This window comes from Anthonomus grandis, chromosome 5 (assembly GCF_022605725.1).
Source record: "Anthonomus grandis grandis chromosome 5, icAntGran1.3, whole genome shotgun sequence".
Lineage (NCBI taxonomy): Eukaryota > Metazoa > Arthropoda > Insecta > Coleoptera > Curculionidae > Anthonomus > Anthonomus grandis.
In genome coordinates this window covers 33,906,850-33,928,596 of record NC_065550.1, presented here as the reverse complement: position 1 = coordinate 33,928,596, position 21,747 = coordinate 33,906,850, and the positions used below count along the sequence as shown (strand labels likewise).

Sequence of the window (21,747 nt, the reverse complement as noted above, 5' to 3'; positions counted from 1 at the left end):
TTATAAAAATTGAGTGTTTCATTTAAATTTTTAGGATTTTTAATGAAATTTTTTTTGATGTTTGATTTTTTTAAAAAAATTAAAATGTTCTTTTCGCTTTTGTTTTTATTCGAAAAATAATTATTAAATGATTTGTTTAAATACTTTCTCAGTATTTGAAAAAAGCCTAGAACAAGGCACTAGGGCGTATATTTTTTTCCCTTTTGCAATATACCTATAACATTTTGACAACTTAAAATTAGTTTTTTTTGTGAATATTCCCTTTTTTAACATAATACCCTCAGTTAATTTAAGGCAAAAAATGAATAAAAAGAACTTTTTTTTCTTTTCAAAAAGTTGAGTGTTTCATTTAAATTTTTAGGATTTTTAATGAAATTTTTTTTGATGTTTGGTCACAAAAATTATTTTTTTTTTAAATTAAAACGTTCTTTTCGCTTTGTTTTTATTCAAAAATTAATTATTAATTAATTTGCTTAAATACTTGCTCACTATTTGAAATAAGCCTAGAACAAGGCACTAGGGTGTAATTTTTTTTTTCCTTTGGCAATATACCTATAACATTTTAACTTATCAATTAAAAATTATTTTTTTCATCCTTAATAAAAAATTAATCAGAAGGAAACATTTTTTTTTCAAAAAATTTTTGAGTTTTGTTTTTTTTTCTAATTTTTGTGATTTTTTGATTTTTTTTATTGTGCCTTAAATTTTTTTTTTGACCAAATTGAGTCCGTTTAAATAGAAAATTGATAAAAAGTGTTTTTTTTTTCTATTACAATAATTGCCGTATTTTTTAATTGTTGAGATTTAAAATTTGATTTTTGAAAAAATATATTTTTTCTAATTTAAATAACAACAATTATAGCGTTTTTAAGATGCAATACATCTACAAATTGAATTTTGATTAATTTAAACTTTGACATACTGTTAATCCACCAGTTTGTTAAAATAACTTAAACTTGATAATTTTCTACACCAAAATTGAATTTTCCTTCATTAAAATCACAACAGAATAATTCTTTAATTATAAATAATTGTTAAAACATTTATAACCCAAATATATCCATTGGGTCTCTAAGTAAAAAAAATCATTACTTTGCACTAACATACCTTCAAAATAAGTGATTTCCATTACAAAATAAACGACTTCCTTCTCCTGTTTTTACTTAAATGTCTAGAACAAGTGTAAATTAGCAAAAAGACAACCCAAGGTGTCACTAACTGTTCAATGAAGCATAACCATTGCAGCTCGATATCTCATAGTGCGATTAAACTGATAAATTAAACCATTAAATTCAATATGCTAATCATCATTATGATGCTTAAAGTTGCAAGATAATCGATGAAATTGCAAACAAACGAGCTTGTCGTGAGAACTTCTTTATGTATTATAAGCAAATGAGAGGGCAATTATAAAAATTAATAAATAAAGGATCGCAGATGAGATTTTTTAGACAATAACCTTTATATGAAGTTTCTCAATGGTACAACAGCCTTTCGTAACCCGACGGTCAAACGAAAATCATCTGACCAAAAAGTAGATCAAAAGTGTGAAAATTTGATTCAGTGCCTTATTTTGCCACAGTATAAAGATCACTGGAGTGTCAAGAATATTTGTTACAGTTGAACGGAGGCTTTTTTATGGTTTCATTTTTTTAAATATAAAATTGCACCCTTTTAAGCAATTTGTTACCTTATAGGGAGAGAGAGTTAAGAATTAATGAGAGTAATTTATTCACTGTTGCACATTAAGGAACGGTAAAATAAAACAAACAATAAATGCTTCTTCTACATATATTTCCACTAAACTACCCTAAATATCACCGATCATTTCTTAGCCCAATTAAAAGCGGCTATTTCAAAAACCATTATGACCACACTGAACCCTATCCCACCGACCATAATAAGTAAAACCGGATAAATCTCATCTACCCCGGTATTAATATTAAAATCGGGCTGACATTGGGGCTTTCGGTCGTTCCAAATCCGGGTTTCTTTACCAAGGGCTCCGGATTCAGCAATACGATGTAAACTAAGAAAAAGAAACATTTGTTAAAGGGTATTTTTGACTGCGTTTGTACTCACCACACGTCAAAAGTATTGCTGAAAGGCGAATGTTTGACGTAATTAGCGTGACACTGGGCCCCCTTAAACATGACAACTTCGCCGATTTCGCATAGTTTGTTTGGCTTAAGGGTCGCCCTTAGGAATCGATATGCTTTCGCCAATTCTGCGTGAAAAGCGTATCGGCCCTTTTCGATTTGTCTCAGGCCAATTAAATAGTTTTGGTACACTTCGTTTTCTTTGCCGACTACTAAAGTTTCATGGAGTTTTATTGAGGCGTTATCTACTGTGAACTAAAATTGAAATCACGCATTTTTTTTGTATATTTTGTTTAAGGTTTTATCCCACTGTATGAGGGATTTGGTTAAAATGAGTTTTTTTTTCGCTATGGTTTTTACTACTACGCATTTATTTTAGCTTCTCTTTGAATAAGTATTTTTTCTTATTTTAATATTTTTTTTCCAATTTTTCAAAAAATAATTTTTTGACACCGATACTTTGTGTTATTCTCTTTTGATTTATATTTAAATCAGATTGTAATTTTTAATTTACAAAATAAAAACTCAAAATTTTTATAAAAAAAAAACCTGGAAAACTGGAAAGTTTTCATAATCCAAACGAAATTCAGAAAGAAAATTAGGTTTGCCAGTAACTATAAATTATTATTAAAAAAAAATGAATACAAATCATTTTTCATACAGTGGGAATAAATGAGCAAAATTAGGAAAAAAATTATTTTTTTTTAAATTTTGCTCATTTATTGTTCTCTTTTGATTTATTTATATCAAGGTCTCTTCAGTTTTTCAAAATTTAAAAATTTTTCCTGGATTTCTTATGTGAAAGATTAAAACTTTAAGTCTTTTAAAAGAAATTTTTTTCAAAAAAAAATATCGTGGAGTATTTGTACCAATAAATACCATATATTTTTTTAAATACACTAAATACTTTTCACTCAACGCTTAAAATCAGCCTAAGAAAAATAATATAATTTCCCATATAACTTTCCAGGAAATTATCAAAAAATGTCTCATTGCATGCAAAATAATTTTGTTTTAATCTCCACACCACCTACTTTAAAAAACTCCTTATTAAACCGCGTGTTTTCAATCCCAATTTTAAACTTCGAATCCAATAAATCCTCCACACTATCCAGAGTATCTAGGGGCACGTTGAGCAACGACGAGACCAAACTTCCAGAGTAAACCTGAGCACCCAAAAAGGCCAAAATCAGTGCAAATATCAACGCGATCCGCCCTGATAAATTCTCATATTTAACTATCGAACCTGAAAAACCATCATTACCAATACGAGATCCGGAAAACCAAGTAATTTACCTTGAGAGGAAAAAATCCCTATAACACACAAAACCGAATGGGTCCAGCTGGAAAGGGCTTTAGGAACCATATCAAGAGTGGAAATCAGTTTAATCACCATACTGATCAACACCACAAACCCCAACAAACAGTACCATACGGTAGTATCCAGAGGCCTCAAAAACAGTTTGAACATTGCCTTAGATTTTGGGTTTATAAAGAGAAATGCCGCCCTAAAATCCTTAAATTTAACCCCAAATCATCCCCGCAAAAGCCCTTATTACGTAAGATGATAAATGGTACGTCCATACGTTATAACTGACGCCCTGTCAGATCTTGTGTAAAGTGGTGAGAACCCAAAATCGACTATTCGTCTTTCCAGGTCACCAACCAAACCGTTCATGGTACCATCCTCGTTTCTATAGCCAAATAGGGTGGTGACGTTAACAATTTTATAACTAAAAAAATGCAAATTAAATCCCTTTTATTCCCTTTTTAAAAAAACCCTTCGTACCTAAACTGGTAGTGCTTCTGACAAGTCAACATTAGCCTGGCAAAAAACCTGTTGTAAGTATTCACCTCTTTATGGGACAAATTTTGAAAGTACTCCTCGGGGGTGCCATAGTACGGCTCGTGAAACTAAAACCCTTTGTTCTACTAATAAAACCATTAAAGCCCCCATACTTACCACCACAGTAGTCTTAAACTGAACCCCTTTCAAATCCCTCCTATGCCAAAACTTATTCATAAGCTTATCTTCAAACATCTCTATTCCAGTGTCATTCCTAAACACTCCAATTCTATTTAAAATCGATTGGCCCCCTTTCTTTGAAGCAGGATTGTAAAACTCAAACAAATCGAAATCTTTCTGGATCGCGTTGGTGGCCACATAAATATTCGAATCCAGATTGTGCTCGGTTTGGGAAAAGATGTCTTTTACGTTGGTGCTTTTGGATGATATGATCAGCCAGTAGTATTTGATGTCGAAGAGTCTGTGCCGTCCAAACTGGAATTTTAATTTAGTATAAAGGGAGTCTGGATTAAGGTTGTGGTAATACCCATGTCATTAGTTGGGTGAGGTTATGACAATTCTCATCCAGGACGATTCCAATTCTGCCATGACGAATCAGGAACTGGTCCAGGGGGGCGGGTTTATTTACGTTATGGATGGAGAGCATCAGGTTGGAGTTGGTTTGGAAAAACTGTCTGGAAAGTTTGATTTTATCTGGAATAAAGGTGTAGATAATTTGTAAACTTAATGGGAGATTTTCAATGGTTAGTGTGTAAAAGACTGAGCTTATTAGTGATAAGCCAATTTCTTGAGTCTACCTGGCTAGCTTTCCAGAAATAATAAAGTCTGAATATTTTAACATGTGTTTCAAAAGTATGCAATTGAAATTACAGTAATTTTAATGCAGGATAATTCCAATTTTCTTGTAGCAACTCGAGGGCGGGCTAGGGAAGTTAGTTTATTGGGATTCAAAATTAAATTTTTCAGATTGGAATTAGTCTGCAAAAAATGTCTGGAAAATGTTGTTTTCGCTTGAATTTTGGATCAAAATTTCACTAAATCCAAAGTTGATACTCATGCCTTGGATTTCCAATTTTTCCAGAAAGTATTTTCATCTTTCTTAACAAAACAGCTAATATGAATTCTTCTCTTGTTCTTTTCTTTCAGGTAAATCAATCACCATTCTTTTGAATATGGCTCTGGATATTTGTAATTTTTTTCTGGAATAATGTCCAATTGGGGATTGAGAATTTTTATACAATATAATTCCAATTTTGTCATAAAAACTCATGAACTGAGGTTGGATTATTGATATTCATTATGATAATGGGATGTGAGTTGTGTTGCAAAAATATCTGGAAAGTTTAAGCTTAGATAAAGTTCTGGATCAAAAGTTCGTTGAATTCTAAGTTGAGATTCATGTTTTGGAGTTTGGATTTTTCCAGTGGCAATTTTTCATCCAATTCAGATATAAAAACCCATGAACTAATCCAGGAAGATTGGTTGATTCACATTTAAAATGAAGATCCCCAGATATGAGTTACTTTGCAAAAAACACCTCCAAAGATTTATTTTAGTAAGAATTCTGGATCAAAATTTCGTTGAATAAAAGCATGATACTCATTCTTTAAATTTTCAATTTTTCCAGAAATTATAATAATCTTCTCTTCACCACCTAAAAGAAATACTTATTTTGCTATTTTCATTCAATCACCACGTTTCTTTCCACCAATCTTCTTTCCTCTTCTTTGCTTTGAAATCACCTGGATATGGTTTTGGTTCTGAATATTTTGTATTTGATTCTGGAATTGTGTTCAATTGATATTATGGCAATTTTCATCCAGGATAATTCAGATTTTGTCTTAATAATTGAAAAACTGATCCAGGGATGCTGGTTTATTAACGTATAAAATTCAGATTCTAAGTAACTTACGTTGAAAAAATTGAATTGGTGAAATTATTTAGCCAAAAACACCTCTAAAGCTTTATTTTAGTAGGAATTCTGGATCAAAATTTCGTTTAATACAAACTTGATACTCATCCCTTAAATTTTAAATTTTTCCAGGAATTATATTAATCTTCTATTCACCACCTAAAAGAAATTCTTCTTTTTCTCTTTTCATTCAATCACCACGTTTTCTTCTTACCTCTTCTTTGCTTTGAAATGACCTGGATATGGTCTTGGTGCTAAGTATTTTGTATTTGATTCTGAAACTGTGTTTAATTGATATTGTGATAACTTTAATCCAGGATAATTCTGATTTTGTCTTAATAATTCAAAAACTGATCCAGGAATGCTGGTTTATTAACGTCTAAAATGCAGATTCTCAAAAGTAAAATACGTTAAAAAAATGCCTGGAATGCTGGAAAAAATGCCTGGAATTCATGCCTTTGAACCAGGCATAAATTATCAACTTTGAAAGTCAATATCAATATAAATTTGCAAACTATAATTTTTCTCATCAACAGCTAAGAGGAAATCTTCTATTGGTATTTTCTTACTTTTACAACTAAACTAATTACCATGATCTTTTAGATGTGTGTTAGCTCTGGATATTTTAAGTTTTAGTCTGAAGTTGTGTCCAATTAAGCTTGTAGAAATTTTTATTCAGAATAATACCAATTCTGCCATAGCAACTCACGAACTAGTTCAGGGAGGGTGGTTTATTGACATTCCAAATGACGATTCTCAGTTGTAAGTTGCACTTGCCTGGAAAGCTTTATTTTAGTTGAATTCTGGATCACAATTTCGTTCAGTCCTCATGCTTTGAATTTTCAATTTCTCTAGGAAGTATTTCCATTATTCTTTGGCCTAGAAAAATTCTGTTACTCAGTTTTCCAGCTAAGGTCGGTTCCTTCTTGTGTTCTTCCAGGCAAATCATCCACCAAATGTTCTGGATCTAAATATATATTAGACTCTGAAAATCTTGAAGCCTCCAAGTTCTTTTAAGTCCTCATCATTATAGCAACTCTTATTCTGGACCAAGATGACATGCAACAAGCATTATTTCTTTAGAACCCTACAGCACTCTTAAAATTTCTTAAAGCATTTCATAAAATTCCAAACTTACCTTCTTTATTGCTACAAGTGAGCACTATTCCCTGATTAATAAACCGTTTTTTAAAAAATTCCTTAACTACCCCATGATGCATAAATGCCACACATTGAGCGACATTCAAAAGAAAAATCAACCCCCACGCTGCTTTGAAGTGCATTTTATTATGCCTCTTTAAAATCCCCTTTTTACATACACAAAGGGTTGCGGTTAACCCTTAAATAATTTAAGTCAATAAAACCAAAAATCAATATTTAAAAATAGTTTTTTTTTTATTTCCTTAATACTAAATACACATAAGATTATTGATTAACGAACTGTCTTTCGAAGTTTTGCAGCCTCGTCATTGGGGAACAGTCTGTAGGCTTCAGCTCCTGTTGACTGTAGAGGGGGGCGTATTCTTGAGGCGGTTGTAGCCTTAAGGGCTCCGTAGCTGTGACTGGATATGGAGGGATTGGGGAGGCTGTTAGGCTCGGTTGGTTTTGATAGTTAAACAACCTGGAAAAGCATCATAAATATTTAATTTTAGCATCTGCTGAAGAAGATGCCACAACCAGCAATAGGTCTCTTGAAATCAATATTCAATCACACGTACCAAAGCCGATCTCCTAAGAACAAGGGCCTATGAGACATGATGCCCAGGGAGCTATAGTACTGCTGCGCCAAATACTCAATTTCGCTCGTGTATTTCCGTTTCCACTTCGTACGTCTATTCTGGAACCAGATTTTAATCTGGAAAATACATCAGTAAGTGCACGGGATTTAAATAAAAAATACTTTCCAATCATTACCTGTGTCTCAGTTAGCTTTAAAGTCTTGGAGAGTTGACACCTCTTGGATACCGAAAGGTATTTGTTCTTCTCGAACTCCGCCTCCAACGATTTGATTTGGAGGGCGGTAAAAGCGGTTCTGGGTCGTTTCTTTCTGTCGTCATCGTTTGACGTATCCGGTAAGTTAAAATCTGCAACAAAATCCCCATGTGGAGCGTCATTCTTAATATTTCAATATCAAAATCAAGCAAATCTGATCAAAAGACAGAAGTTATTGCAGTTTTAACAAATTTATAGATAAGGTCAGTTCTTCTGAATCAATTTGGATCATTTATCAACTTAGACGATGTATTTGTATTGTTCAGATAAGTGATCTGTTCGTTTTCTATCTATATATATCTTTGACGGTTAACTGAATTTTTTATTCCAGGTAGTTAAACCATGAATATGCTACTTCTAGGTAATAGAGTCATTTTGTGGTTGACACGTATAAATAGAATAAACAAAAGAACTAAAATACTTCCTGCTTAAAAGACCACCGTTTAATTGACTCAAACTTTAATCAGAACCTTAAGAAGGAACTCTAAAGCTATTCTGACTACTTACTAGGGAATCTTCTTGGACAAAAAATCTTACTGCCTTTGGGCATTGAATCACAACCAAAAATTACAAAAATTGTCTGTTCAGGTCCCTTATTTTCATCTTTATTAGCGTTTTCCTAAATATTTTTTAGCTTTCTCAATTTTCTTATTTAATTTCCTGATTGTTCAGTTATTATTAATTTTTTCTGTCTTGTCCTTTGAATTTTTATTTTCTAGTAAGACTCTTTAAATTAATGATAATAACTCTGTAGTCATGCAGGAAATATCTCAGACTCTTATACCCAGTATAGGAAATAAGTCTTGTCTGGACCTTCGACATGGATAACTTAGAAAGTCTTACTTTGATCAATTTGCACTTTTTTGAGATATAAGACAGGTACCTTAGGTAGTACAAGCTCATAAATGCTTCTTCCAGGCACTTTCTTGTGTGTTACTTGAAGGCTGCTATCGGGTATTTAGGTTAGTGGGACGCCTAGTCTAGGATATTAAGTTTCTTTAAGTGCCTGGAATAAACCTTTAAGTAACTTTCTAAAAGGCCTGTAACAAGTGGCTAATTAACGCACAAGCCTGGAATAAGTGATCCTATAAGTACTTCAAATATTTGGGAGAAGTTTGTCGGTTAATCCGAAAATTTGGAATAAGTATGTAATTAATTAAAAGGTTTGTATAAGTGAACTCAAGTGCCTGGACGTAATCTTGAAATTATTTAAATTCTTGGAATAAGTGACTAATTAAATTTAATTAGCATGCGCTTAGTTCACTCTCTTTCTTACTCTTCAGGGGCCAGATAAATTATGCAGTGAGTGTTGTTAAATTGACTAATTAATTTTTGTTAAAAATTGCATTCAAATGCTTGAAAAAACGCCTAGAAATCAAACGATAATTTAATCTACCTAGAAATAATTGCATGATATCAACATGACTTCAACTACAAAAATATCGTCAACTGCCTAAGAGAATAGTAAAAAAACCTCCGTTACCTGAAAGAAATAAGTCACGACTTTAACTAGAACTTTAGAAATAAACTTTAATGATATTCTAATTGCCTGTAAGGAATAATGAATTTTGTAGTTATTGGGAAACTTCTTGAACTAAAATAATTTTACTGCATAAATTACAACAGTTGTCTATTTACGTCTCTTATTTTCGTTTTTATTAGCATTTTCCTAAATATGTTTTAGCTTTCTCAGTTTTCATCTTTAGTTTCCTTATTGTCTTGTTTCATTATTATTAAGAAGTTGAGAAATTTTATCAATGTTGCTTAATCTTTAAAAAAAAAAACTAAAAGACAGTATATTAATTTTTCTACTTGCAACTTAAAGGAAATTCAGAAATTTTCAGTTAATGAGCGCAAGAAACAATAATTTAATAATGACCTGCCTGAAATAATGAAATACGTAAAACGAAAGAAAATCATAAAATTTTGTTTTTTTTTTATTGTCTGAAAGGAACAAGAATTTATTGCCTGATATTTTCACAAAAGTCATGATTCAACTGCTAAAAACAATAAAATCATTAATATATCTACAATTTATAAAAAAAATTGCCTAGACAAAAATATATCTATAATTTAACTATCTAAAATAAGAAATCCACTCAAATGTTAAATTTGAGAATAAAAAGTCTGGAATAAAAAAAAATCATGACTGTCAAATGCCCGGAATAAGAAATCCATCTAAATATTCATAAATTACTAAACGACCTTCCTAGAATCTAATAACATCACTTAAAAAGTTCCTAAAACTGACTTAACTGCATGGAATAAATTATCAGTTATTCAGGTATTAGGTTGCCTGGAAAAAAAATTCAGGTCTCCACTGCCTGAAATTTGCAAAAAAAATACTTTAAAACTTCAAAGAATAAAATCGTGCCTAAAACTCAACTACTTTGCAAACTGCTTTTATGTTTTCTTATTTTCTTTTTCAGGCAGTTGATTCCTATTTATTCTATGATAAGTTTTCTATAAGATTCTAGTTGATTGATAAAGCATCGTTTCCTATTTATTCCAGATAATGTTATTTCTTTTTTCAGTTGCCTGGAAAAAATTGGAAAAATACAACAATCTTAAATATACAAAAATTAATCCGATTGATTATTCCGAGAGCCTGCAATAAGCATATAATTAATTTAAAGGTAAATTAACTCAAGTGCCCGGAAGTAAATAAGTAATTTAAGTTCTTGAAATAAGTGACTAATTATTTATTTTTCAAAATATTTCCTTTAATTGCCTAAAAATCATGCAAAAGAAATTAAAAAAAAAATTTCTTTAGACTTTTTCTTATACTCAATATATGGAATAAACCTTGTCTAAACTTCGGACCTAAAAAACTTAAGTAAAATCTGTATTTTTCATACGAATTCATAATGAGTTACTTATTTTGTTATTAAGTATTAATAAACTTGGTTTTATATTTTTGTGTTTTGTAGTTTTTGAGATATAAAGCACCTAGTTCAAGCTCATAAATGCTTCTCCCAGATCCGGGTATTTAGGATAGTGTGAAACTTATTCCAGGAGCTTTCTTTAACTGCCTGGAAATAATCTCTAATTAACTTTCTACAAAGCCTGGAAAAAGTGAAAGAACAGATTGAAAGTAGTTGAGTAATTTTAAGCTTTAAAGTGATTAAGTGATGATTTTTCAATAGTTTTGCCAGGCCAATTTGAATAATTTTTATCTCAAAAGTTGCAGAACTTACAATAAAACCTGATAGAGCAGAACAGAAGTTGTTGCGATAATTAGTGAAAAATGAACACGTTATGTTAGGTACGTTTTTTTTGGGCCCCCACTTTCCGGATCATTAAACGTTTAAAATCTAATTTCGTCGTTGGCGCAAATTATCGTTCTTCTAAACGTGTCCGCACTTCCCGCCCGACACACTCGGAATCATAAATTTCACCACGGTAAATTAAAAACAACTGTTCGCCGCGATATTTCAGACCCGTTAACTGTGATAAAGATTTAGCCTGGATGCGCTCGTATATCACACCTTAATGAATAATATCCGGCCATCACCAATTAGAAAATGAGAAAATTGGTGATTTAATGGCGCCTATTATGACGGTTGCCAAACGGGATTAACAGGATGGCGGTATAAAGGAGAAATAATTTTAGATTTGGGTTTTGATCTTGTAATTTTTTTTTAATCTCTATTATTTATTTAATTATAGAAGTTCATCAAAGTTCTTTCCAATGATTAATCATTTTTTGACTGATTTGAGGAGGTTTTAGAATGTTTAAAAATGAACGATATTTTTAGGAAAGTATGCTAACAGGAACATGGATATTTTATAATTTATAAGGAGCTATAATAAATTGCAATCGATTGAATGAACCTATAAGGATATAAAATGCTTTTGGGAAAAAAGTGTTTTTTTTTATGCAGTAAAAGAATCCAGAAAAATAGCGGTTTTGAAATTTTTTTTCCAAAAATATAAAAGGTGCTTTTAAATAAGAAATTGTTTGGATAATTTTATATAAGATTTTATTTTCAGATATCAATTATCGCCATTAAGGAAACTTTAACAAGAATTATTTGATTTCTTTGAAATTTGCTAAAGAAATTTTTGAATTCGTACGGAAATTAAATAAATCTCAATAAACTGACTTCCTTAAAAGATTTTCCAAATTTTTGGTGATTTTGATCAAAATCATTAGACTAAAAAAATCTTCAGAGTGGTCCTGAAAGCACTAATTTCTGTGACTACTACAATCCAAGATTATCACATGTCAATAGGAGACAAATTATTTTGTTCCTTACAGGCACTCTTGGAATAAGAATTCTTATATCTTGACTTTTAGTGAATGGATTTTAGTAATTTCTTCGATAAAGACTAAACAAGTCTTCAGAGTAGTCCATAAATCAATAATTTCTAAATTTTGACCATTAGAACTTAAGATATTCATTTGCCAATAAAAGACAAATTATTTTATTCCTTACAGGCACTCCTAAAATAAGAATTTCATTATCTTCACTTTAAGTAAATAGATTTTAGTGATTTAAAAAAAAATACTTTATAAGTCTTGAGAGTAGTTCATCAATGAGGCATTTCTTAATTTTGACCACTAAAACTCAAGATATTCGTGTGCAAATAAGAGACAAATTATTTTGCTCGGTACAGGCACTCCTGAAATAAGAATTCCATTATCTTGACATTTAGTGAATGGAATGTAGCTTTATCTTTAAAAAAGGATTCAGAGTAATCCATAAATGTTATTTAGACATCTTAACAAATATCAACAAAGTATTATATACTTACTTATTAAATTATTTGAACTGCACGTAAAAATAAAAAATTGAAGAACTCTCTAAAAATGTTCAACTGCCTGGAAGAACCTCAATAAATTATTTTAAATGCCGGAAAACAATTAATAAACATGACTTCACTTGACGAAGCAAATTACTTTCAAGAAAGAAAACAAAACCGAGAAAATGATTTTGAATATAGAAAGAACCTAATTAATTGTATTGAATGAACAGAGGGGTATCTCTTGAGGTTTTCCTCCCTTTATCTCTCTCTTTCTCACACTTAATTGCCTGAAAGAAATATATCATTATTGTTTAATTACAGGTAGTTGAAAGTTGAAATTCATTTTTTTGTTTCTTCAGAGAATCATAACTGAGAGTTGTATTATAAGTTGAGTTGCAATAAAGCTATGATTAATTTAAATTTTAGGCACCTAAGTGAGTTATTTTTTTATTAACTTCAGACAAAAAAATGAAAAAAAAACTCTGCTTTACTTTTCTAAAAAAATTGACAATATTTCTCAACTTCCTAAAATTAATCTATGAACATCAACTGTCTGAAATAGGTAAGAAATAATGTTGAATTATTTTATCGTCTCTCTGAAATATACTTAAATTCGTCAAAAAAAAAAGAAATGCACCCAAGTCCCAGCAAGACTTTATTCTTTCTATTGAACATATTCATCTAAAAAGGTAATTTTTTCTGTGTTTCTATCGTTTGATTTCCAGGCGTTTTTTCAAGCATTTAAATGCAATTTTTAACAAAAATTAATTAGTCAATTTAACAACACTCACTGCATAATTTATGCGCTTTAATCAGTCACTTATTCCAAGAACTTAAATAACTTCGAAATTACGTCCAGGCACTTGAGTTCACTTATACAAAGCTTTTAATTACTAACATACTTATTCCAAATTTTCGGATTAACCGACAAACTTCTCCCAGATATTTGAGCTACTTAAAGGATCACTTATTCCAGGCTTGTGCGTTAATTAGCCACTTGTTCCAAGCCTTTTAGAAAGTTACTTAAAGGTTTATTTCAGGCACTTAAAGAAACTTAGTATCCTAGACTAGGAGTACCACTAACCTAAATACTCGATAGCAGCCTTCAAGTAACACACAAGAAACTGCCTGGAAGAAGCATTTATGAGCTTGGACTACCTAAAGTACCTGTCTTATATCTCAAAAAAAAAAGCAAACCGATCAAAGGAAGACTTTCTAAGTTATTTATGTCGAAGGTCCAGACAAGACTTATTTCCTATACTGGGTATAAGAGTCTGAGAAATTTATTCTTTTGAGTATTTCCTGCATGACTGCAGACACCTGGACAAGTTATTATCATTAATTTAAAGAGTCTTACTAGAAAATAAAAATTCAAAGGACAAGACAGAAAAAATTAATAATAACTGAACAATAAGGAAATTAAGAAAGCTTAAAAATATTAAGAGATTTTCCAAATTTTTCGTGATTTTGATCAAAATCAAATTTCTAGATTTTTTAAAAATGCTCCAAACAGGACTAGATATTTAGTTTTTTTCTTTCGACCATTTTCTAAATAATTTTTAAATAACAACTTAAATAAACCAGAGAAAATTGAAATCGTATATTTTCAGGCACTAAATAGTTATCCCTAACTTCTTTGAAAAATTTTCCAAAAAATATTTAATTTGTAGAAAGCTTGCCAAAAGATTTTTGAATTCGTTTGCATTTTTGTCCCTCTATAAATCGATTTCCCTAAGAGATTTTTGAAATTTTTAGTTATTTTGGCTAAATATATATTTTTGAATTTTTGAAATAATTTTCAAAAAAAACTAAAATATACCAGAAAAAATTGAGATTGGATTCTTCTAGGCATTAAATATCAATTTCTGATTTTTGTTTGGAAAATTTGCCAGGAGATGTTTGGATTTGTATGAATGTATTGTTATATATTTTACCATAGAAATCAAATAAATTTAAATTAATTAACTCTTTGAAATATTTCTAAAAAAAAATAAAGAGCGATTTGATTTTTTGATTTTTAAAAAAACCATTGAAATATTTTTAGGGAAAATGAAACCGGGATTCTTCCACAAATTTTTTTTTTTTTTGAGAAACCTACCAGGAGATTCTTGGGTATATATGAATTTTCCATGCAAATCAAATAAGCTTTAATCAATTGACTTGGGCTTGATTTTTTATGCCTTCCAGGACCTGGAATAATGTTTTAAATGTCTGTTCCAAGATTTTACAAACAATTTTTAGTTCCAGTCATTTGACGTAATTTTTATTGCTTCAAGAAACTGTGGGTAATTTTTAATTTTATTCAAGGCATTTAACGTCATACTATTACGCTTTAAAAAAAATTGAAAATGATGTTTGAGCATTTCCAGACATTTAAAGTTTACTTAAATGTGCTCTATTTTTTCTATAGTAGTGTTTTTTGTTTTGGTTTGAGGGATAAGAGAGGCAGGGCATTTTTGATTTATTAATAAAGGTAATTTTAAGTAGAATTTTCTTAATGTCTTTTTCTAATCATTTACTAACTAGTTTTAATTAGTTGCATTTATGTTCCTTAATTTTTTAGAAATTTTTGAAAAATTTGGCCCAATTTTTTTTCAAAAATTAAAGAATTTATCTAATTTTGTCTTTCATTTTAAGACACATATAAGATATACTTGGCAAATTAGGAAAGTTAGGCTTGCCTTGAATCTTCTTCAATTTCTCCTTAATTTGAGAATAATTTTTAATTTTTTTTTAATTCAAATTTTGCAATTATCTTTTACTATAATTTATAGCATTTGTTTTCAATTTTGCCTTAAATTCCTCCATACTTTGTCTTCAGTTTTTGTTTAAATATTACCCACGTGATTATGCAAGTTTTTTTAACTAGTGCAATTATTTTCCTTTAATGTTTTTTCAATTTATCCTCAGTTTTTTTAGTGTTGAATAGTTTATATTTTTCCCGAATTTTTTAATTGGTAATTCAACTATTTTTAGCAAGAAATTCATAGAGTTGTTAGATTGTTCAGAAATCAGCAAATTTTAAATTATCCAATAAGAAATTCTTTTCAAAATGTGATTTTTTAGCATGTTTTGTAATTGGGAAACTGGAAAATAACTATTTAATTTCAAGATTTCATCAAACGTTTAACATAAAAAATTAGAATGAGATATCAGCTCAACTAGCCAGAATTGTGTATCTTAGACCCAACAATTGTAGGAAAGTCGAAGCATTAAAATCATAATTCGAACTAAAAAACTAACAACAAAAAAACTCTAAATTGCTGCCAGGAAGCTAAGTACCATTAAGCCTTTTAGCAGCCTTAATTGCACAATCAGACCTGTCAAAAAAAAGCTAAATCTGCGTAATATCAACGCATCTATGACTATTTATATACCATCGAAACATGGTATGAAAAACTTCACCCTTAGATAACAAACATAAAAAAACTCCTTCTTAAAACTCCCAAAAAAAAAAGATCCTCTTACTAAATTACGCGTAATTCGAGTGTTTCTTATCCCGATAGTTATCCCGCTCTCATGCATTTTATTTGTAACATAAGAGAGAGAAACACGTGTCCGCACAGGCCATACATCAGCGCCTAATTGACAGGAAGCAATTTAAAAGACAAAGTGACACTAAACGCAGCCTAATTACCGCGAGCCAAAGTTCTCTCGTTTTCTCTTTCATCTCAACTCAGCGAGAATAGGACCGACTCTCTTTTGATTTTTTTTCTCACTTTTTCGTGTGTTGGAATGCAATGAATCCGAACTAATCCAAGATATCCAACAAGACTTACCGTGTGAGTCACCAAAGAATACTCTTCTTCTTAAGTGATGTGCTTCAAATGAGCCCAAGGATTGCTCCTGACTAGTTTCTTCTTCTCTTGGTGAGTCGATGTCCATAACACTGGTTAAGGGGCTATGGCGATCATTTGAAAGTAAGGAGTCTATAAGGAAGTTTTTGGAGTTGTTGGAGCATTTCTTGTTGCCGGGGTTTTCTTGGGAGGAGACTATTTCGCTTTGGAGTGGTGCCTCTGGATCCATGTTTTATCTGGAAGAGATTTGAAGGGATGAATTTGATGGCAGAAGTATGGGAAAAATGTAAAAGGCAAAAGAAGTCAAAGATAATTGGTTCTTCATATAAGAAGCTCGTAAATTATTTATTAGACTTAAAGTGGTAGTCTAAGCATAAAAACTAGCATATAAGAGTGATTTTTTGTCATAATTATGCATCTGAGATTCGTAACAATCGTAATTTTGTAATATTGCAAAAAAAGTAATTTATTAAAAGGAACACTACATCTTACGAATCACTTTTTTAACCTCACATTATTCCTTCGTCTCACCTTGACTGCATCCGTCATTTTGAAAGATAAAACTCATTTATTAACATCATTTTTATGTAAAAAATATTTTAACTAATATTTTTATTTATAGGCCATATTTTGGAGGCACACGATTTTGTACAATATTAATAAATTTATTTTAAAAATAAAAAGTACGCGCGCCTATGATGACTCTGCCTTCTCTTCTTTCCGATTGGCTAGCGGTTGATTATCGCTACAGCGAGGGGCGTATACAAGCAGTGACGTAGCATTTTTTTATATTTTAGTGTTTTTTATCGCGTCTTTGAATTATAAGGTTATAAATAGAAAAAAATAATTATAGAAAACCCGTATACATATAAGAGGTAACTTTAACTAAAGAAATGGCAAGAATTACTACGTCGTGCATTTTAAATTTAATTATTGTAGAAATTCGTTATAAAATGAATCATTCAATTAATGCTTTATTGTCAAGAAATTGGTACAATTTGTAAACAAAGCTGTAAAACAAAAAAGACACAAAAATACAAACGAAACACAATTAAAGAAAAGAAAAACAAAACAAAATTTTAAAAAAATTAATAAATAAATAGGATATAATAGAATATCTACAATATATACAGATTAATACAAATGATACTCTAATCTTAAAAAATACCATGACCTGACATGGTATTTTTTTGAAGCAATGGAAGAAAATGGTAATAAAATTGTATGGTGAACTTACAAAAAGACAACCATTTTATGCAAATTTACGCATTAAATCAGCTTAACAAATGGTAATTTTAATTAAAAAAAAATAAAAACCTGCATTTTTAGGTAAAATCGTGTATCTTTGAAGAAATAGAAAACGATTTCCACCTTATGATATAAATAAAAATGCGCTAAAAATGTGTTCAAAGTAATTGAAAACCAGCTTCAACTTACTTGAACATAATAAAAACTGACCCAGCTATTCAGTTATCCGAAAAGTAAACTGAGTTTAACTACTTGAAACTAAATGAAAAATAACTGAAATTGCCTGAACAAAATAGAAACTGGTCTCAACTGTCTGAAATGAATGAAAACTGACTTCAAATGCCTGTAAATAAATTAAAACTAAACTGAATTACCTGGAAGTAGATGTAAACAAATGAAAACTGACTTTAACTGCCTGGAAGTAAATGAAAACTAACTTCAATTCTTGGAAGTAAATGAAAAATTATTTCAACTCTTGAAAGTAAATGAAAACTAACCTGAATCACCTGAAAGTAAATGAAAACTGATTTCAATTTCCTGCAAATAAAAGAAAACTAACCTGAACTACATGGACGAAATAGAAACTGATCTCAATTGCCTGGAAGAAGCAGAAAACGATTTTCGCATTGTGGATTAAATAAAAATGCAACAAAGATGTAACGTTTTCAAAGTGCTTGAGAACTAGCTTCAACTTAGTGGCAGTAAATTAAAAACTGAGTTATTCGGAGGAAATTTTAACTATGTTAAAAGTAGACGTAGTATGAAATAAAAACTGACTTCAAATGCCTGAAAGTGAATGAAAACTAACTTCAACTCTTAGAAGTAAATAAAAAATAATTTCAACTATTGAAAGTAAATGAAAACACACTTCAAATGCCTGTAAATAAATGAAAACTAAACTAAATTACTTGGAGGTAGATGTAAATAAATGAAAACTGACTTTAACTGCCTGAAAATAAATGAAAACTCACCTCAACTATATAGACGAAATAGAAACTAATCTCAATTGCCTAGAAGAAACACAAAACGATTTTCACATTGTGGATTAAATAAAAATGCGACCAAGATGTAACGTTTTTAAAGTGCTTAAAAACTAACTTCAATTTACTGGAAGTAAATGAAAAACTGAGTTATTCGGAGGAAATTTTAACTATCTTAATAGTAGATTGACTGTAAAACTAACTTAAAGTGCCTGTATGAAATAAAAACTGATTTCAACTGTCTGGAAGTAAATAAAAACTAACCTGAATTACCTGGAAGTATATATAAACAAATAAAAACTGACTTTAACTGCCTGGAAGTAAATGAAAACTAACCTGAATTACCTGGAAGGAGATGAAAACTGACCTTCAACTGTCTGAAATAAATGAAAGCTGACTTCAACTGCCTGGAAGTAATTAAAAATTTATTTCAAGTGTCTGTAAATAACTAAAAACTAATTTTAACTGCCTGGAATTAAATAAAAATTGGCCCAAATTGCCTAGACAAAATTGAAATTGGCCTCCTGGTAAGTAAATAAAAATTTACTTCAACTATGTGAAAGTCAATAAGAATTAACCTAAATTACCTGGTCAAAATAGAAATCGACTTCCACTAGTAAATAAAAAATGACCCTGCCTGGATTTCTTTGTCGTGTAAGAAATAAAAACTAACTTAAAATAACTAGAATAGATAGAAACTAACTTTAACTACTTGACTCGAATGACAACTTTTGATATGGGGTAGTTTTTCCAAAGTTTTTGCTTAGTACATAGAGTACATAAAAAAGTACATAAAAATCCTTGTAGTGCCTATTTCACAGGGGTATTCCATGCAGTCAACCTGGACATAAAACAGAATAAAAATCAAAAAAAAAGGGTTCACAGTCATCAATTTTATATAGTTTATTAAATAAGTTTTACTGCCTTCAATAGTAATCGTATTAATAAAAGAATGCATTTCAAGAGATGAGAAAGACGGTCATTTGGTACCTAGCATCTTTATTTCATTAAATCTTAAGTGTTTCCAAGAGCACTTAACACTGCTTATCCAAAGTTTTTTAATTTGTACCATAGGTGGTATTTTAAAGCTATTAAGCTAGCGGACTTTTTGCTGTATTTTTTTCAAAATCGTCCAAAAATGCTTTAGATAAATTCGTACAAATATGTTTACCGAAAGTAGCAGACGCACAAATTTGTGCCAAAGAATTTAATTTTTCATTGCAAAAAGTTGCTTTCTCAGGAGATAGGTTAAATAATTTCTAGAATTTTTGCCATTAGAGTAAAATAATTTTGAAAGTGTTGAGGATTTTGTAAATGATGTACCGAAACCGAATATTTTAAATTATCAAACTTATTTCTTAGAATTCCGGTTATAAGTGCACTTGTTGAAAAAAGTAATGAAACGGATTAAGACTTGCTAAAGAAATATTCAATTACATGATTGAATATCGTCACTTTCTTTAATATTTACTGAGAAGCGCTTTTTAGATGGATTAATCGAAAAACCCCTTTTTATGATTATAAGCATTAAAAAAATGTCACTGAATTGTTCTTCTTGTTTTGTGATATTTTTGTATGTCTAGTTTTTTTTAATGTTTTTGTGTTGTTTTATATAATATTATATTAATGTCTGGTAACAGTGATTTATTTTATTTCACAGCGCAGCCTTGGATGTCAAATGCCCCAATCACCTGATTTCGTAATTTCTACTTTAAATAATTTAAAAAAAGTTTCAATAAAAATAAGTGAAAACTTATATATGAGAGGTTCAAAATAAGCAGTTTTTTTAAATAAGATTTTTGACATCTAGTTTTGGTAATACTGTAGAAAAACTCACGCGTCAATACTGGACTGTAAACAAATTTTTCTTTAAACCTATTGTTTTGGGCTTAAGTTGAAATTTTAGTGAATTTAGGAAAAAATTCAAAATAATTAAAATAAAAGAAAAATTGGAACAAATAATTAATTGCCTCAGATTACTTGAAGCCAACTCTGTATTTCTTAGAATGTTTTACATCAGCTTGAAGTGCATTAATGTCACTTTGCGATGCTCTACAAATGATTCCTATAGTCCTATTTCAACTACTGAAAATATTGGTTTTCTTGGAATAATCCTTTAACAAATATTTGGACTTTTAGTGTCTCTACCTCAGATTACTTGAAGCCAACTCTATATTTCTTAAAATGTTTTACATTAGATTACAGTGAAGATTAAAGACAAATTATTCTTGTTTAATTAACCAGTTTCTTTTACGATCTTTAAGTATTTATAATTAAATACCGTTAATAATTAAAGAAAAAAATTTTTATTGCCATTTATCCTCGTACCCCACTCAGACCCTTGAAAGAAAATTGCCTCAAAAAAAAAAATTTTCCTCTTATGATTTGTTACAAAAACACAATAAGTAAAAGAACCATCACGAAAAACCACATACTTAAAAACTCGTATTATCACAGCGGTATCATCAGCAAACCGCACTCCATTTAGTCCCCACACCACCACAAAATATGACACGAAAACAATATAATTAAGTGCCGTCCGAGTGAGTAACTTTAGGATTAATACTAAAGACGTGTTTATGCAAACAACTTGAGTAGCAGGCAAATGCCAGAAGTTGAAAATTTGTATCCAGACCAATCGCGGAGGTGCTGGGCGTGGCGTTTTTCCGACACAACTTTACGACCGGGGAATTAATTAAGATTAATAGCCCGACGTGGTATTTATAGCTAAACATATTTCAGGTTTTCGGGGCGATAATTAGTGGCGTCGAGAATAGGACTTTCGGGGCAATTATGGGGCAATTTGCACAACGAGGCGATACTTACGCGTTACAGTTTTATGGGGTCGTATCTATGTTATATTCTTATTGTTTTTTAAAGTTTCCTTACAATATAATAAAAACTAATTATATTAAGTGCGTATTATAAAAAGGAAATATTTTTTAGAACATCTAAAATGATCCAGTAATTTGTTTGGGATTATACTTTATTTTCAACTGCTTGAATTTATGGATGAATCAAATGCGTTTATAGGTATTTCAAAAAAAATCCCAAATTGTCTGGATCGGTACTCTAATTTGAAAAATTGAATTTATTTGAATGACAATATGGCTTGGAGATTATTCTTGTTTTATCGCATTTCATTTTTGCACTAATTAATTTT

General features: G+C 30.2%; 2 protein-coding genes across 2 annotated transcripts; both read right to left on the bottom strand.

Moving 5' to 3' along the window:
- Positions 1-1,775: 1,775 nt before the first annotated feature.
- Positions 1,776-7,101, bottom strand: LOC126736769 (glutamate receptor ionotropic, delta-2-like). The gene is made up of 8 exons (XM_050441301.1): positions 6,957-7,101; positions 4,433-4,599; positions 4,063-4,380; positions 3,889-4,013; positions 3,659-3,832; positions 3,396-3,607; positions 3,134-3,345; positions 1,776-2,354 (listed from the first exon to the last, which is right to left on the bottom strand). Exons 1-8 carry the CDS (start codon positions 7,099-7,101, stop codon positions 2,079-2,081), a joined length of 1,629 nt encoding a protein of 542 aa, XP_050297258.1. The 3' UTR covers positions 1,776-2,078.
- Positions 7,102-7,188: 87 nt separating this feature from the next.
- LOC126736410 (homeobox protein koza-like) lies at positions 7,189-21,169 on the bottom strand. Its single transcript, XM_050440742.1, has 5 exons — positions 21,020-21,169; positions 16,339-16,592; positions 7,733-7,902; positions 7,537-7,673; positions 7,189-7,439 (listed from the first exon to the last, which is right to left on the bottom strand). Exons 2-5 carry the CDS (start codon positions 16,583-16,585, stop codon positions 7,244-7,246), a joined length of 750 nt encoding a protein of 249 aa, XP_050296699.1. The 5' UTR covers positions 16,586-16,592; positions 21,020-21,169; the 3' UTR covers positions 7,189-7,243.
- Between the last annotated feature and the right edge of the window lie 578 nt (positions 21,170-21,747).

What these genes read in the sequence shown, in the direction of transcription:
- LOC126736410 (XM_050440742.1), bottom strand. Translation starts at nt 16,585, where the DNA reads ATGGATCCAGAGGCACCACTCCAAAGCGAAATAGTCTCCTCCCAAGAA. An exon ending in ATTCTTTGGTGACTCACACG is followed by an intron (nt 7,903 to 16,338) that starts GTAAGTCTTGTT and finishes ATTTTGTTGCAG; the next exon opens with ATTTTAACTTACCGGATACG. An exon ending in TAAAGCTAACTGAGACACAG is followed by an intron (nt 7,674 to 7,732) that starts GTAATGATTGGA and finishes TGTATTTTCCAG; the next exon opens with ATTAAAATCTGGTTCCAGAA.
- LOC126736769 (XM_050441301.1), bottom strand. Translation starts at nt 7,101, where the DNA reads ATGCACTTCAAAGCAGCGTGGGGGTTGATTTTTCTTTTGAATGTCGCT. An exon ending in TCACCCAACTAATGACATGG is followed by an intron (nt 4,381 to 4,432) that starts GTATTACCACAA and finishes TTAAAATTCCAG; the next exon opens with TTTGGACGGCACAGACTCTT. An exon ending in CAGAAGCACTACCAGTTTAG is followed by an intron (nt 3,833 to 3,888) that starts GTACGAAGGGTT and finishes GCATTTTTTTAG; the next exon opens with TTATAAAATTGTTAACGTCA.